At 36.2% G+C, this 18,370-nt stretch overlaps 1 protein-coding gene across 3 annotated transcripts in view; it reads right to left on the bottom strand.

Annotated features, from left to right (window-relative positions):
- Positions 1-10,446, bottom strand: part of emid1 (EMI domain containing 1) — an 81,926-nt gene extending 71,480 nt beyond the window's left edge. For all 3 annotated transcript variants that reach the window (XR_005281677.1, XM_038295469.1, XM_038295468.1), the window contains exons 1-2: positions 9,917-10,446; positions 2,364-2,477 (exon numbers count right to left, since the gene is read on the bottom strand). Coding sequence is in view for 2 of the 3 variants with exons in the window: in XM_038295469.1 (XP_038151397.1) it covers positions 2,364-2,477; positions 9,917-10,083 (281 nt within the window). In the remaining variant the exon portion in view is untranslated. The remainder of the gene's footprint in view (positions 1-2,363; positions 2,478-9,916) is intronic.
- Between the last annotated feature and the right edge of the window lie 7,924 nt (positions 10,447-18,370).

Here is an 18,370-nt window from a genome sequence, read left to right as displayed (position 1 = left end):
GTTAACTAAGTTCGCTATAAAGTCAACTGTATTGTCCCTGCTCTATATAGTGATTGAGGGATTTAGGCGTTAGAGCGGACGTTCGGGCACAGTAAGCTTGTATGAGCTATGAGAACAGCAACTTTTAAACAGAGCATGCACGAGGAGAAATGGACTTGTGCATGCTCTTGCATGCGCATTTTTTCTAAAGTGAAGAGGGCGGGTCTTGTGAAAAATTCGTGAAAATCCTCCACAATACCTTTACATAAAGAGCGACAAGTGCAGCCAGCTGTCAGTGAGATGATGTGAGGAGATTGTTTGGATTGAAGATGCTTCGAACCAATGTATATAAATATTTGTTCCTGCAAATAATAAACAAAAGAACATTTAGACTTTATCTTCAGTGTGCACCTTCCTTTAGGAATGCTGTATGCTGTCCTCTCAGCCAATCTGCATCACATATGCGTACCTCAGCTCCCTGCTGCTGGTGGATGCAGTGAAAATCTTTCCCCACTGCAGAGAGACTGTGCTCATGAAAGGTCGCTTTGATTGATTGAGTTGAAGTAACGCACTGTGTTATATTGCAAGTAATCTTACGCTGTTGCCAGTTTTTGAGGGTGATTAGTTATTAGTGATTAGTATTACTATGATACGAGGTCTAAAAACCAGATCTGTTGCAAAAACATTTATGAGATGACCATAAAGAGGACATTTGGATGAAATAAAAATAGTTTATGTTTTCCTTTTAATCTTTTTAAACATTTACAAATCCCAGCTTCCCCATTGATTTCTTTAATATGGATCCCATTACATATGAGTTAATGTTTGTCTCCATCTGGTTATGCGTAACTAATTCACAGCTTTGCAGTTGTTTTTGCGTCTTGCAGCATTTTCTCTTATTGTGTGTGTTGTAATTTAGCATAATTTATGTGTTTGCAGGGATTTTGTATTCTGCAGCATGTTTGCACTTTGTTGCTCTTTATTTTCTGTAATTGCTGCATTTCTCCTTTGCGTAACTTTGCAGTGTTTGCTCAAGTTTTGTGTTTGCTGTTCTCATTTTTGTATTTGCTGTATCTTTAATCTATCTGTATCTGCATGTATCTGTAAGGTGTTTGCACCACTTGGCTAACATATAATTGTCAATGCATATATGATATATTCAAGTTAATCTGTGTTACATTTACTGTATTTGTATAAGTACCGGTATGTTAAAGCAATAGCTGCCAAGGGGCAAGGTATTAGCAAATTTTTCTCGCAGCCAGGACATTTGTGTGGAGTTTATGATTTTCTTTCTGGGATTAAATCTTCTTCCGACCATCCAAAAAAGCTTCAACAAGTAAGGTTAACAACTCCGTCTAAAATTAACCTTGGGTGTGGAGGATCCTATTTTTACAGGACTTATTAGTTATAGAAAATCAATCCATCCATGCATCCAGTAACAACTGATAAGAAGTAGGTGTTTTTTGATAGAGCATTTTCATTTTATAGTTAAGTACTTTACATGTCCATCTTTGGGGTTTCAAAATAAATGTTAAAAGAAAATTTAGCTAGATGCTAATTACAGTTTAGCCCAATATAAAATGTTGACAGTAAAAGCCGTGTCTATTTGTTTTCCACATTATAGGCAATGAGAATACAGCTGGTGAGTGGACACAAACAAGTTAGCCCTTGATTAGCACTAGCTGGTGATCACCTAAATCGACTAAATGTACCATATGTAAGAGCTAACAGGTGGCATAGATAATAAAACGGTTTGGTTTGGACCCTGTAACCCTTCTCATTATAACAGAAATTAATTTTTTCCTATCAGTGAGGAAGTACAAAACTGTCAGAAGCTATCTAAAAGGAGATTGAGGGCATGCCAGTAGTTAATTCAGGAATAAGAGAGAGAATGAGAGAGAGAGCAAGGCCTTAAGAGATTGCATTTATATTTTGTTGGACTGTAAAAACTTCTTTTGACATCTCGGTGAATAAAAACTTTTCAGACACACCACTAGTTCAGCTTATTAAAGATAAAGATACTAAAATCCTTCCGACATCTATCCTGTGCAAGAGTTTCCTTAATTTTCCTGCAAGGATATGTCCTCTCTACTACAGCAGAGGAAACTATTCTCAGCAATTTTTTCACAAAATCTCACTTTAGAAAAAAGAAATAACCCTGTAAAAAACAGACAACAGGAAGACTGAACCATTAAAAAGAAAAATCTTTAGTTTCAGCCTCTTTCAGTTATGGACCTCATGGCTTATTTCTCTGGTAGCTATAAAATTAAACTCCATAAAACAACAGCAGATAATTGCTTTATTGTGTGGCTGTTTAGGACAGAAAAGTAAAGGATTTGTAACGGTGTTGCAGGACCAGGTTCAGAATATCCCTCTAACCTCACCTGCCTCCTGAGCATCCCTGTGGCCAGCGGCAGGTCTGGTAGACCCGCTGGAGGATTGTCCCATTCTGTACCTGGCAGGTCACCGTCTTAGTTACTGTGTGAGGACACCAGTTCCTGAGGAGAAGAACAAATGGATCGAACAGAGTTAGGGATGGTATCAGCAGCATTTGTTGCCTCTAGATAAAAACTAAAATCACATTCTTTTAGAAAAGAACGTCTTCAATCACATTCTGTCACAAAAGCTAATTAGCCATGCAGTCCCAGTTGGTTTTTATTGTTCCACTCTCCCCCGCCTTTTTGTTTTGCGACTTCCTCAGAGTGTTTGCATGGTTTTAATCAGCAACAGTTTTCCCAATGAGTGCATTGAGGGCTGTATTTACACTGAAGGCGGTCCTGTATCAATACATCCGTTTGCACTGGGTTCCTGGTGGAGTTTCTATGGAGTGGATTTCTAATACAGGTTACAGCCAGGTCACAAGTTCATAGCCCTCCCAGAGATTGTTTATAAGACATTATCGTAACTCACTGAACAGTACAGATGGTTTAGTAACCTAGTGATTAGAGCAGGTACAAACAAAAAATGAAGTAATATATTCTTAAGGGTTTATTAAAAGTCTTTTTAAAGACAAGACAATGTGTAAAGGCTGATGTGATAAAAAAGACTTAGAGCTAATTGGTTTAGTTTAACAAGAGCTTAATGTCTCATAAAGAAGATCATTCTAAGAAATATTTAGCTTTAAAGTCAGCTGCGATCTCATTTTGCTAATCACAAATCATTTGACTTTAATTTATGGAAAAACTTGGGAAGGCTGCTAAGCGGCAACAAGCTATTAAAGAAATAAGGAAACAATTAGCAAACTCTGTTTTGCTCAATCGATGTATATAAAAACAAAAGCTCTTTAAACTGCAAAGTGAGCTGCGCAGCCAACAGCGCAGAGACGTCCCTTTGTTTATTCCTGCTGCCAGGCAGTTTGCAGGACAAGTAGGCTGGTCCCAATGAAGTGTGTTTGTCAATATGTGAGGCCATTTGTGCGTGCATCAAACAGTTTAAAATAAAGACAACCATTGAAGGCAGAAGATGTGAAGCAGCCCCTTTGAACATCCCCCACGTTGTGTTGGCTACACACACACACGAGCTGATATCTTACAGTAAGTATATTTTTTATCTATGAATGAAAGTACTTTGTACTTTTCACCATTCAATAATAGTAATTATCTTTATGTGTCATTAGAAGTTAAAATAAAATGTGGCCCTCCCTTTAACCCTCCCTATTAGGAGAAGTGGGTTAAATGCACCCTTGCTTAGGGACCAAGAGTAGTAGTCTGAGGGATTTGAACCGAGAAACGCGCAGCCTTCTGCAGGAAGGAGGCGCCCTGCTCTAACTAGAAAGCCACAGCTCCTACACCCAGCAATAAAACTAATATGGACAAAATATATTTGCCAAATTAATCAGAATCATACAAAAATAAAATAAAAAAGTGCTTAAATATAATATCAGCCTTTCATGAAATAAGAAACATTTGTCCAATGTTAGAAAAATACAAGCTGTGGTTTCATATGGTATATCAATCCCTTTGAGATGAGACTCTAAACAAACTATTATATGTACAACAGCAGTTACTTTCCAAATTACTGGAGAAAAATGTCTGCCTGTTAAAAAAAAAAAAAAACATTCCCAGGTAGAGTTTTGGTGGGTGAGGCGCTAACCTCAACTCCTCCCTACCACTTATCCTCCAGACCCAACAGATAAACATCTGAGTTTGCCAGGCTGATGGGAGGTTTCACCTGGAAACAACAGATAGTTCCCGGGGGGTACATAGAGGAAAATGGGGGAAGGTTTATTGTCTCCCTGTTTCTCTTTTCCTTGCATGTATGCTGTAAATAAAAGGAAATGGTCCCGAAGTTTTCTTCAGTAAAAAAAAAAAAAAAAAAAAAAAAATGGAATTTGGGATGCAGATCTCAATACCTACTATAAGTGAGTAAGCCCACCTGTTAAAGACATAGAAATAGCTCAGGTAAATTTATGTTGTATTGCAGTTGTATAATCTTAAAAATAAAGGAAATATATTTTATCTGTGTTATTTACATTTTTTTTTATGTCACAATCAGTTCCCTTCTTAAAATTTCTATAAAGTACATGTTGGTGAAGATTTTTAATTTGATCAATTATCATTAATTAAAGTGGATATGAGCTTCTAATTAATAATGCTTGACCTTCTGTTTTCCTGGAGCTTAGATATTACAGGACATTGAGCCCTTTTATTTAAATTTTTTATTGTGTTTAAAATAGAAAAGACTAGAGAAGTTATTTAAATAGCACAGGTCTAAGCTGAATTTAAAAAAAAGGAATGAAATGACAGAAAATCACTACTGACTACACTTGTCTATATGATTAGAAAATAAAAGGTTTAAAAACAACTAGAATTGTGACAAAAAGAGCTGATCAAACACCTAAGACATGTTTCCGCCAACTTTTGACATCAGAGTTATACAGAATTTTAGTGGCCATCCTGAAGTCACCGTTTCTCCAAAACAACCATGCAACACAATCTTTTCTGATCTATCATCACAAACTTAAACTAACTTATAAAGTGTTCCCAGGCTCTACTGTTACTTCGACTGGAATGGTGTTTCAGTCAAGGGAGACTAGGATTTAATTTTTGAAGTAACATTCAAAGTAGGTTTTCCCAGGGAAATGATTAGATATTCAGAAAGAATATCTCGTTCACTGTTTGCATGGTGAGGAAATTGTGATGTGATAAGTCTGTCAAGATCCAAAACTTTTTAGAGCACAGTATTATGAACATTTTAAAAGACCAAGACTTTAAAGGTCTAATGGACTCTGCTAGAAAACTGAAAAACTGCATCATCTTTACACCTTTTGCATATTTCGCCAACTAGTTCGATTACTACTTCAAATGAAAGTAAGAAAATTTTTTCAAGATCTATCCCAGGGGCTTTAGAGGATATAGTAACTGAACATACAAATCTCCTAATCTTCTCCTCAGCTCAGAGGATGCCAAGAAACCAGCAACAAGGAGTGCAGGTGTTTGGTGGACTAAATCCTTTACTCTTGAATCTTTCATAGTCACCACCTTCCCCTTAGTGGAACCACTCATGTATTATGAAGTGCAAAACCCACCAGCACCATGCTGTTTCACTGGCAAAACACCAACCAGGCCCTCAGTGAGTATCGGGTCTCAAAGCACACATGGCACACTCTGAATGCTATAGGCCCAAGCTAAATAAATCATCCGCCGTCTCCGTCGCACATTGCCTCAGCCAACAGTTAAGAAAGAAATCACAGCTTTGTCCCATCTGTTCCTCAGTGCTACAGATGCCAAGTGATGGAGAAGATGAAACAAAAGAGAGCTGAAACCTTATATCTTATATATGCAAATGCAAACAGGATGCAAATAAAAGAAAAAGCCTATAAGCTATAATCTAGCAATAAGACGTGCCCTTGTTTCACCTCGACATGCTGCATGCTGACACTTCCTCAGCGTTTCAACAACAACTATGATATTAACCAACATCAAAACAGAGAGAATCTTCTGCAGGAAAAAAACATTTTGATACAGGCCCATACATTCAACATCAACAGCAGGAGAAGACAGATGAACAACACGCACTATGGTAGTGAGGAGGAAAATCTAATGGATTCTTTTTGCTAGAATTCTGTCAGCAGAAAAAATATCTGCAGAGAAAAAGGAAGAAAAGACAGATGCAGCAAATGGCTCAAGGAAAGGAGAGGTCACTTGGTCCTAAGGGTCTTTGAGTCCTTATGGGAGCAAGGATATGAAAAAAGACAATTATAAAGCAGCGGACGTCCCATGGGCCAGAGAGGAAGGCTCAAGATAAATGTGGTTCAACATAAAACGACAAAAAGAAAAATAAAGACTACAAGTCAAGGTGAAATTAATGAGCTCTACATTCCTGACATAATAATCCTCAGCTTTAAAGGAGAAACTAAAAAAAAAAGAAGAGCACTGTGAAAAAACAGACCCGGCATTAGTTATGTCTCGTCTTTTTTAAGAGCTTACAAAAATGAAGTTAAGTAACTAAGTTAAGATTATTATGGTCACTGTGTTCATTGTGCAGCATCATCAAAGCAGCACACAGAGGTCTGAAAGCCAGAGCTTGGCGACTCTTTCACCAGAGACAAAGAGCGGTCATTTGTCTTTGTCTGTTTTGAGTCTTCCTATACGGACACCTGAGCTTTCAGTCGGCTTGTGATGGTTGGTGGATGTTCTAGTGTTTAAAGAAAGAATGCAAAAAAGACCCAACTGAGCCGTTTATATTACTTAACCTTTTTAACAGGCTGTCATTTTCCAATTATTTGTTTCCAGAGATGTCTTTTCTGTGGTTCTGGGGTCCAGAATATTAACATGGGTAATTTGTTACAATTTTAAAGTTTTCTTGACCTTTCTTGATCATTGAGATAACATCCATCCATCTATCCCATACTGAATCACAATGATTCCTGAGTGGAAAATAAACCCTCTCAGGTGACTCCTTTCAGTGCAAAGGAGGAACAAACTGCCTCTGGGAGATGTGGCTTCTCATTGAAGAGGTCTAACATTGATTGTATCTGTCTCTTTCTATCATAATAAATTCATCATCACCATCTCTGAGGGCTGAGACTTCATTGAACCATTACATTTATATAGATGCACCAATCCAGTTTTTATCTGATCCGATCTGATACTGATGCCTTGGCTGAACTTAAATCAACTTATACCAAACCGATTCAACCATTGAATGAATGAACCATACATATTGCAATGCGAGTGAAGGCTTTAGGTTTGATATAAACATTGTTGAAAAGTAACAAATTAATACAGATATAAATGCATTTAATAAGATCTATTAACAAATAATCAGTAAAAGGAAAAAAACAATAGTTTCATGTAAAGTGCACTGGATTAGATCAGTCAATATCTGTGCTGATATCTGATCTAGGTATCTGACTGGTGCATCTCCATTAATGGATGTGGCAGATTTTTGAACACCATAAGATCATCAGCATAATATGGTTAATCAGTGTTTCACCTATAAACCAGGATACAGGTGATGAGCTAAGGCTTAATAGGAGCTAAGGTTTATTATCAGAGTTAGGGCTTAATCTAGCATTGTTTAAAAGATATGCATTAATGCAATGCAAATCAATGACTTTACTAGCAGTTCATCTGTGATTAACCTTTCATACAGTTGAAGCTGACAGCTTTCTCAACTGTGTCATGGATTTCTGCAGCTCTGCCATGTTTATGATAGGTTTCTTTGGCTTCTTCTGTGATTAATGTTCTCCTTGCCTGACTTTTCAGTTCTCCTTTTTTCATCAAACCATATGGAGATGGACTCTATTTACCTGTGGCTTTGATACTGTTAGATTTTAGGGGTCTGAATGCAAAAGCACTGCATACTTTTCAGAGTTCACCAAGAAGAAATATTCTTTAGGTTATGAACCCCTTTCTTCCAAATTCACAATTTTTCTCTACTTTGTTTTGATAATTTCCATAAAATTCCTGGTAGAATACATCTAAGTTCGCGGTCATGATGTAACAGAGTTGGAGGAGGTTGAAAGGGTATATACTTTCGTAAGGATCTTTACAAGAATGAGTACAAGCTGAAAGAAAGGGAGAGAAAATGCTATTTGTATTAAATATAAAACCCCTGAGGATGCTAACAAATATCTCTCTGAGGATTTTGAGAGTCAGTTTAATCCAATAAGTAGTCTGTCAGGAATGCAGCCAAGCATCAGTGGAGCAGGAGGTGTATTCGAGGTTATTTGAAGAGACTAATCACAGACTGTCTGGTTTGCACCTTCCAGAATCCAAAGTAAGCTTCATTTCAGTGAGTAAGCTGAGAAATGAAGATGTGTAGAACAGGACAAATTCTCCAACAGAGAATAAACTGCGTCAAATAAAATGTAACAATAACCGACAGAAGTAGCATAGTTGTGCAGAAAACTATATCAATCATTTAGAAAACACTTCAACCAAGTTTAAAATTAACCAAGAGCTGACAATCTCTTTGTTTCTGTGGACAGCCTTCAATATTTATTGACTTTACTGAGAAATTGTTTTTCCATGGACTTTTACTATGAACTGCTGCTTACACAGTAACACCAGACTGAACCGAAACACTCAGCCCCATTCATTTAGTCTCAAACTCGCTGACCTTTCTGAGGACAGCGACTGATTGAGAACAGCAGCGGATTTTTATCCTGTATACAAATCCTGACATCTTCACAAAACAAGCCCAGATGCCGTGGTGTTCCAACGCTTGTGTTTAATAAACATGTCAACAAACATCTGGATGCAAGTGGCAAAGGGGAAAGAGGATGAAGGTGGTGGACGGAGCCTTTTTAGACTGAGAAATGGAAGATTTGGGATAAGGTTACAGAATAATACACCAAGTCTTGAGGGCATCACTGAGTATTGTTCAATCTCACCATTTAAATATGGAAAGAGCATAGCACACCTAAAAACCCACTTAAACTAATAGGGCAGGTAGCTGCAGAAATTCACCGCTCAGATGGAAGAATCTGCCAACAACCAGGAAAGGTCACGGATCAAATCTAACTCATTGGTGAGTGGCAAGAAAAATGAATTGCTGACAGAAAGACATAAAAAGTCTAATAGATTTTAAGTAAAGTAGCAAAAAAAGGAATCGGGTGGTCAGATTGGAAGTTAAAACAGATTATTTTTACTGTACATGCAAAACATGTATGCATTAAAAGAAATATCTGGACATATCTGTAAACACATGGCAATGACAGCATGGCACTGTGGAGATTTCCTTCTTCAGCAGGGAATGGGAAATACCAGACAATAGCGGATAGAAATTTCTGGTTCACACACCAGCATCACCAATAACATATCAATGTATTAAAGATCTAATCCTGGAAAAACTGGGAAAAAATAAAAATTTAAAATTGGCCTTCAGCAGAAGGTTTACTGTTCTGCTTAATCATATATAATCCAAATGCAATACACTTAAAATGTGGTTATAGAGTTACATGTATTCAAGTCAAAAGGTATGAAAAACTTTGCAGGTGTTAAAAATAGTTTCTTGTCATTTATGAGCTAAACTCTTCAGCAAACCTGATTTTAAGTGTGTTTAGTCTACTGGTTCTTGTTCGGAAACCCCATCTGTCAGCAACAACCCTCAGGCAATCAATCAATTTAGGAAATCCTCTTTTTATCTTTTTTTATTAAAAATATCAGCCTCTTATTCATACTACCCCAGTAAAAACACGTATTCTGTGCACAAAGCTGAACCTTAAAAAAAAGATTTTGACAGTAAAGGAAATGAGATGATGGAGCTGAATCTCTTGCTTCATGTCTTTGACAGTGGATGTGCTGTGACACATTGGACAACAATGAGGATGAGACAAGGCAGAGGAAAGAGGAAACCAAGTGTCAGGAACACAATAGGAACTGGAAGATGGATGGTTTGGGGAGTAGATCTAAAATAGGAACCAATAAGACCTTGGTTTGTTTAAATGTGTTTTTAAACATGAGGAACATTATTATAAAGCCCCTCTTACCTTTTCTGATAGATTGAGGTGTGAGCGGCTGCTTTCTGCGCTCCAGCTGAATATCCTTTGTAAAGTCCAGTCTTCCAGGTCCCGTTAACAAACGTGGACAGCCAGAGGATCAGCACCGTCCACTGCAAACTTTTCCTGATTAGCGCTTCTAACCTGTGCGATCCCATTTTTAAAGTGGAGAATTTAAACTACTGAGCGGAACAGTTTCTAATAAGGAGTCCAACTCTTGGTCCGCTCAGTGCGCCTCAGATGCGTCAAACTGAAGCAGAGCCGCAGAAGACGCGCATCCTAATCACTGAGTGGAAATAACTAAACTGTCTTCGCAGAGCAGAGTGATTTCACTCCTGTGAGAAAAAACTAAACTAAACACAGGATGAACTGTGAGAAGACTGCTGTCCTCCCTTCTCCTCCTCTCTGAGGTCCGCTCCAGCAGCGGGGCATGGAGCAGTTTTTATAGTCTCCTCTGGTGTTTTAAAAGCTCAGCCTGCTGCTGGGTCTTTCTCACTCTGCCTGCCCCACTATGAGCTCTCTCAGAGGACAATGTGACGCCTACTTCAATGCACAGAGAATGGAATATTGGGCTGCTACTGCCTCTCCAGGTGGCTCTGAAATCAGGGGACCAAATCTTTGGCAACACATTCATTCTTAAATATCTTAACGCTTCTTTATTTCCTATTTTGGAAATTATAAAGTTGGACAAATCTATTACAACCTTGCACAGGTGTAACTTTGTGATAAAAGTTGCAGGGGACCTCTAAGGATAGTGGCTGTTGGACCAACAGCTGCTCAATCCAAATGCTTTCAATAGGGTTTATAGTTTCAAAAATTTGCTAAAACATATTTATTGGATGCTTTCCCATTGCTGAGAACACAAGAGAACCATAATACACTGATATTTATAGTTATAGACAGATGCCTGCCTTTAGTGTATCATTTATAAATGTCAGGATTTGGTTTTGGAAGGCAGAGGGGAATTTCTTGGTGATTTAATGAAGGTTTACTTAAAACAGAGGCAAGGTTATCCAAAAAGAAAACAAAGTCCAAAATAACAGGAAACCAGGAGTCCAAAAATCAAAATAAGAAAACAAGTCAAAACAAACCAGAAACCATGGAGACATCAGGGGGATAACTATCGCAAGGTGGAAAGCTCAGAGAGACGGAGTTGGAGGAAGTTTGACGAGGAACCAGCACTGAAGAACTGCACAGAGAGAGTATTTATAGGCAACTGAAACAAAGGGAGAGCTAACGAGCAGATTAGGAGCAGGTGTGAGTAGAGCAGAAACAATAAAGAGGCAAGGATAAAAAAGGAGAACTCAAGGTGGCAGCAGAGGGCAACAAATAAAAACCTGAGAACTGAAAATAACCAGAAAACACAACAAAATAAGAATTAAACCACTAAGACTATAAAACATGGAGTTAAGCAAAACTGAACACTCCAAAGAAAACATAACAGAACCAAGACTAAGACAGAAACTGAGAAAAACAAACAAACAACACAATAAAATAAGAATTAAACCATAAAAAACTAGAAAACAGGAGCAAAGCAAAACTGAACATCCAAAAGAAAAGGAAATACAGAACCAGAACTGTAACAATAAAGAGCTCAAAAACAGCCAATACCAATGCCAACATCAATATATATCATGCATCCCTAGTATGGACACAACTTCAATTCCATCCATCCATCCATGCATGGTTTCCCTTTCAGCTGCATCAGTGATTATCCTCCTATACAAGTATCAAATTTAAGTTTAGAAACTTCTCCCATATGTCATTGACAGCAAAAGTCTATATATTGAAGCTTATATTTAAAAAAATCATTTATGCACATATTTTTATTATTTGTGCTATAATTCTTGCAGGTTTCTTATATTTTAATTCTGTCTGTTTCCTGTGAGTCTGGCTGTCTCTGGGTTGGCTGGCACAGCTATTTCTGAGTCTTGCCGAACTACAAAAGGCAAAAAAATAAGTTGAATTTTATTACAGCATAGCACATTTTTTCTTGTAAACTTTGAGATATATTTTATTGCACGTTGCATATCCCAATTGTGTCTATGCTGTGCTTAAAAACAGATTTATTAACCTTTCTACCAATATAATGATGCTGGAGAAACTAATTTTCAAGATCTCTAGAAGCTCTGGAGTCTGATTCTCTATTCAATAAGAAAACAACAAATATGTGTGCATTTTAATCTGTAACTCTGAGTAATGGTCCTCCGAGAAGCCCAGCTTTTTTAACTTATACAAATGTACACATGTAAAAAAGAAAAGAAAAGTTATGCCAGAAAGTTACGCCAGTGCAACTTTGAATGTTCGGAGGGTTTAGACACCTTTACTTTTTGCTCTTTTACTCTACATCATTAGTTTTCTTTGGGTGTTGAAGTATAGCTGGGAAAAGTAGAAGGAGTTTAAATGTTTTCTGTCTCCTGTTCTATTGTCTTTCATTGAATATTAAATTTCTTCTTGGCACTTTTCCACAAAATTCATATTTGTGGATTAAAAACTAACTAGCTGTCCAGTCAGCAGATTCGGTCACATGATATATCTTAGGTTGAGGTTTAGGCAGATCCCAAATGCAGAATAAAGGTAAAATGAAAACTTATTTAATGAGGAACTTTGAATAAACTTAAGAAAGAAGTTGAGAATAAATACAAAAAACATGCACAAACAGAAGATTCAAGTGATGATACATTAAGAAGTCAGTGAGAGCATAGGGCTAGAAAGAAACATGAAGGATAAACATAAAGAATCCAAAAATGGTTAATAATGAATAAACTAATAGGCAGCAACAAGGGAGCATCAGCACTAAGGAGTAAACTATGTGATAGGATCGTAAGGAAAAGAACATAGTAACACCTAAATGACAGAAACTAACAGATTATGAAATAAGTTTGCTTTAAATATCTTTAGAAACATATATTTCACACCTGTCTAGCTTGGTCTTTGCAATGCAGCTTAAACACTAACTTCTAAAACATTCACAGAGCAGCTGGATTAAGTTAAAATTACATTACACAGAAGAGAAATGTATTTACTAATACGGTGTAATAATTTAGCCTTAACTTTTTTTTAGGGGGTATCCTTTGAAGGTTGGCTGGATATAAATGTACCACACCTTTTTAAGTGATATTTGTAAAAAATAATAATAATGTGTCCTTTTTGATCCACTTAGCAAACATGCACTGCTTTGTTTTGGTCCTTACAAAAAAAAAAAAAAAAAAAAAAACATACATTCAAAGTGTAGCTCACCCCAATCTAAAAGCATAACCCACCGCAGACAAATTATGGAAAAAAGACATGAAAGTAGTTGTTATCAAGAGATCCTATAAGAAGCGTGGTCGAGACGACTGAAAATGCTGGTGCAAGTGACCAGTAAGCATTTCAACCTAGGGAGGACAGTGCTAAGATGATTTTAAGAGAAAATTTGCAAAATGACAGAAGTTTAAATGGATATTTAAAAAAAAAAAAAAAAAAAAAAAAAGAACAGCTAAAACGGCTCCTTTTGGTGGTCCAATTTAAACAGTTTACCTGCAAAAAATAAAATAAAATAAATAAAACAATTAATCCTTTTGGGAGCAGTTACACTTTCAGATTGTGGCTGTGATCTGACAAAACTTTAAAAAGTTCAAGATGAGAAAATACTTTTAAAGGAAACTGTATTGATTTTGGGGTTAAGCATTCAGCAAAAGCAGGCATTACCTATAAGGTAAGATTTTGGTCCGCTCCAAGCCAAAGACATAAAATAATCCAAACTTAAACTTTGGTTTTGATCTGCCTGTGGTTCTTCTCTGCTACTTAATACTGTGTCAAAAGTATTCTCCCATGTCACATTATATTATCACATTCACTGTGCATGGACTCATCATTACCGCTATAGGATGAAGCTTGGCTGCATTTTGGTCTCTTGTTGTTTTTTAGAGGTACCATTGTCATTTTAGGATGTCAAAGAGTAACAGGTATATGAGATTTCCAGACATTGTCTTTCTGTATGGTCATTTTTAAGACGTCCCCTGTCCTTTATAAAGTCACAGAAATTAACTGCCTAATGTCATAGCTGCATAAAGCTTAATAAATCCTATAAAACTATTTTCAACAGGGGAACTCAGTCTTTCAACTTCAAGTTAGGTCATAAACATGCTTATTTTTACTCCTCATGTTGTCCTAAATAGTTAAATCGTATGAGGGGGCAATCTAACCTTTACCCTCTGCACTCAGACAGAACCATTGTAGCCTACATAATAGTAATGAGATGCATTCTTGTGATCTTTTGTGAGAGTCGGGGCTTTTGAGGACGAAGACGAAAGAGAGTGAAATATTTTCATGGTAGCAGATTTTCTTTTATTTGCATCTACTGACCAGGATTTGGCCTATGCAGAACATTATAAACAAATATTCACTGTAACAGAAAAAGCTACAACTCTATCTATCACAATTAAATGTTTTTGAGTGCTGCACTCTCTGCCTGTGTTTGTGACCTCTCTGCTGCACTGGCAGCCAAATCCTCTGGGGCTCTCTTGATTTTTTTTAAAGGAAACTGTACCTGCTCTGCCATGCTGAGCTCAGCAGCCTTATTTGAGTGGAGCTGTCCCAGATCTAGGCTACATGACAGAAGAAAAACAACACACAGCATTGCACATAACAAAAGACAACACCAAATTATAGAGACTTGGGTATAGAAATGGATGCTCACATCTTCATACATCTCAATCTGCTTTGGCATAAGCTTTATTCAATTGATGCATTTTTTAAAACATCAAGATTAACATTTCCTTATTTAGAAAGTAATTTATAAGACAAACCAATTTAAAATATCTTCAGGTGATGGGTAACCTCACAGTCACATACTTCAAACCGAGCAGAGCAAATCAGTATTCTGTGCTGCCATCTAGCGGTAAAACTACCAAGTACATATTTTCCTGTGAAAATTCTCAGTCATCTGGGACTTGGCAAAAAATAAAATAAAATAAAAAAAATAAAATAAAAACAGGCTTGAATAATTAGAGTTTAACAATTAGATATATTACTTTCCTGTAACATTTGCATAAGACGAGTAAGAAATATAAATATTAAAAATGAGATAATTCATTTGATATCTTATGTTAATTTTTATAACCACTTTGAGTAATGGTAGATTTTTTTCATTTTTAGAAGACACAAATAATTGCTTGTGGAGGAGGTATATTTTTGCAGTCATTATATAGCCATTTTAGATGTTTGCATGCGGAAGTGTATCGGTTTCTGTTGTTTCCATCTTTATTGTTGCTACTGTACACCCAATAAGATACTGTGAGTACATTTGAGTTGGAGTTTTTTTTTTTTTTTACATATTACAATTTGTTTTTATTTCTTTGAATTATAAACAAAATACCCCAAAAAAAAATTTAATCCAAGATAGTAACATTTTGTTGCCTTTGCTCAAGTTTGGTCTCAGTCCTTTATTTGGATAGAAAAAAATAACTCCCGATTTTTATCAGCTGATAAATGTTATCTGGATGTTCATTTCATTGTCCTTGTTGTTTTTCTATCTCTTAAGCAGATTTGAAAAATATTTTTCTAATAAATATGTATTTTGTTTGTAATGCACTTAATAAATAATGACTAGAAATGCAACCTTTTTAGATGCAATTAGCTGTGTGTAATGTTGACAATATATTTATCAAAATTAACTTGATGTGGTATAATAGTTCACACAAATAAGATAATGTTAATTGAAAATATGTTTAGTGTGTGTATTCAGCTGGAGATGTTATATTGTTTTTACAAAATTATACAATTAATAGTCTTACATTTACCTCATGTATCAGAGTTTATCATAATTTCCAGAACATTTTCCACCACAACTCTTTCTTAACGTTTGATATAAAACCTACATTTCTGAGAAACTTTAAACGACAATTTCAGATAATGTTCACATATTTTTTGGGAGAACGAAGAAAGACTCACAAAACACACACAAAAGAAATGTTCACAAAAATAAACAAAAAAATTGAAAATAAATAGTATTTTCTTGCTCAGAAAAACATAAGACTGCCTTACCACTTGAGTTTTTTAAAACTACTTCATTAAGACATTAGTAGAACTGATGTGGATTTTACAGCAGAATTATTTGAATATGCTCTTAATAGAGAATCAAAAACGTGTATTTTTGGGTTTAATTCATCCTAGATCAAATGTTTTTAGTCCAACTTGTCAATAAATTTCTTTCTTTCTTTTTCGGATTGAGTTTTGTGTATTGTTCCCTCTTTAACCTGTTACCTCTGCTAAATAGTTAGACTCTATGGGCCCTCAAACTACTCTCAATTATCCTAAATTTAATTAACATCTATATTGTGTTTGTGATGTTTAACAGCAAATCATTCATTGACTATGGGAAATTAAAGCTTTTCATGAAATGTTTTAATTACTGTGAATTCTGTGAATATCACCTCAGTTCAGCAGGAAGTTAAAGAAAAAAATTCCATCATTGCAAAAATAATTGTAAAGGATAGGGAATTTTTTTTTTATATTGTTATTATTATTATTAATCATTACCTGGTTGCATTATCTAAGGCCTAATCCCAATGTTGCCCCAACTAACAACCACTAGCCCTTACTTGCTACCTACACACCCTCAAATTGAAGACACAACAGTTAGGGCTTTGTAATCTTTACTAGGCTGCATGGTTGAAGATAGATTACGTAAGCAATTATTTACCTATGCACATGCATCGGAAACGAAGCTTTTTAATCAAAATGGAAGATGAGAAATAATGGTGACAAGGGATGCAGTGGGGAATGCTCTTCAGAGGCTTTTAAAAATGCCATATTAATTTAGCCCTAGAAGCACTGTTTCGGCATCCTACCTCCAGCGGAGACACCAGCCAGACTCCGCCTCTCCTCTCCTCTCCTGGCTTCTCTGATCTAACACTCTACTCCTTGATCGGCCACTGTTGTTTCTTAGCTCCAGAGTGGGGCATTGGTGGCCACATCGTCTGTCCTAATGCTCTTGCACGGCTTTCCCACTTCTTCTCTATGAGGTCCAGAGCGCAGTCTTAACTTACCTCTGTTTTCCAGGAGAATTTGGTGAACTCACGGATGTTGACAGCAACGGCTTTGATTGGCTATCAAAAATAAAAAAAACAATTCCCTCTGTAGAATTGCAGACTTCTATTTTTCTTGGCTATCTGGGAAGGGCCAGATAGGCACCTAAAATCCTGTTTTTAAGGGCTTAATCATTCCTCTACCACTTGTTATCTCCACTACCACTACATACTGAGAGGAAATGGCACATCACTGAAAAATAGGGCTACAGAGTGTGATGGGATTGAGCCTAAATCATAGAAGTGAAAGGGTAAGCTTAAAACGCTCATTTAAAAAAAAAAGCCCTTTTGATGCATGTTTGTCATTATTTGGAACCGAAACAACTTTACCTACATATCCATAATGAGAAATATTTTTTTTTTAAATTAGCGATGCTCGAAAACGTCTTTGTTGAAAATGCTCAAAGTGAGATTAAGGCAAGAAAATAAATGACCAGCTATCCCAAGATGCAGCTGCCTTCCGACATCCCCTCTTTATAAAAAAAAAAAAAAACTGTTATTACTTCTTTTTATCCAACTTTTGAAGAATTTCTTTGCTTGTTAGTCTTTAACAATTGTTTAAATGTACTACATTTGAAAAGTTAAAGACTGGTGTGTAAAGTTGAATTTTCTATTCTTCTTTCATGCATTAAAGATTAAGAGCTAATGTTACATTTTGGTCATATACTTTTCTCAAATGTTTAAAAAAATAAATAAATAAAAAAGGCTCACACAGGGGCAGACTGGAAAACCATGGACACCATACTTACGGGCGTGTGCCAGACCCCGTACCGACTCTAGCATTAAGATCCTTGAGTAAAAGTCTGATATAAGCAGGTATAACCTTCATCAAAAGTAAAAAAGCTGAAAGAAATACAATTTCTTAAAAATAGAAATTTATTAACACAAGTTCTTTTCAAATGAGATACAATATGGGGTGTTTATCAATATCATGAGGGTCTTGTCTGAGGCACTATTAAAAGGTTTTTGGTAAAAATAGCTGAGAAAAAAACAAAAAACAAATCAAGTGCAACAAAGAAATATGCCGTGGTGTCCTAATCTAAATTAAGCAAACATTCCTTCCCCCACAAGTAAAGGCATTAATGAACAGTAAAATACTTGAATTGTTTTCATTTAGTGCAACAAACTGAGAAATCACCCTGGTTCATAGAAACGTATGCATTGAATATAGATGTAGGATTTATAAGCTAATAATGTCAAAGTAAATAGATGCCTTCATTTTATTCAATCATAAAAACTAGAGGGAGAGATGACAAATGGTGCAAACGTGACACAAAACACACATCTACCAATCCCCAGTATTCAAGTACACCAATTTAACTACAGAAACTTTAAAATCCCTCACTGTTCTGCAGATTTCTGTCTATGAAACATA

This window comes from Cyprinodon tularosa, unplaced genomic scaffold (assembly GCF_016077235.1).
Source record: "Cyprinodon tularosa strain WSP-4 unplaced genomic scaffold, ASM1607723v1 ctg356, whole genome shotgun sequence".
NCBI lineage: Eukaryota > Metazoa > Chordata > Actinopteri > Cyprinodontiformes > Cyprinodontidae > Cyprinodon > Cyprinodon tularosa.
Note: the sequence above shows the minus strand (reverse complement) of the source record. Positions and strands in the feature narration are given on the sequence as shown.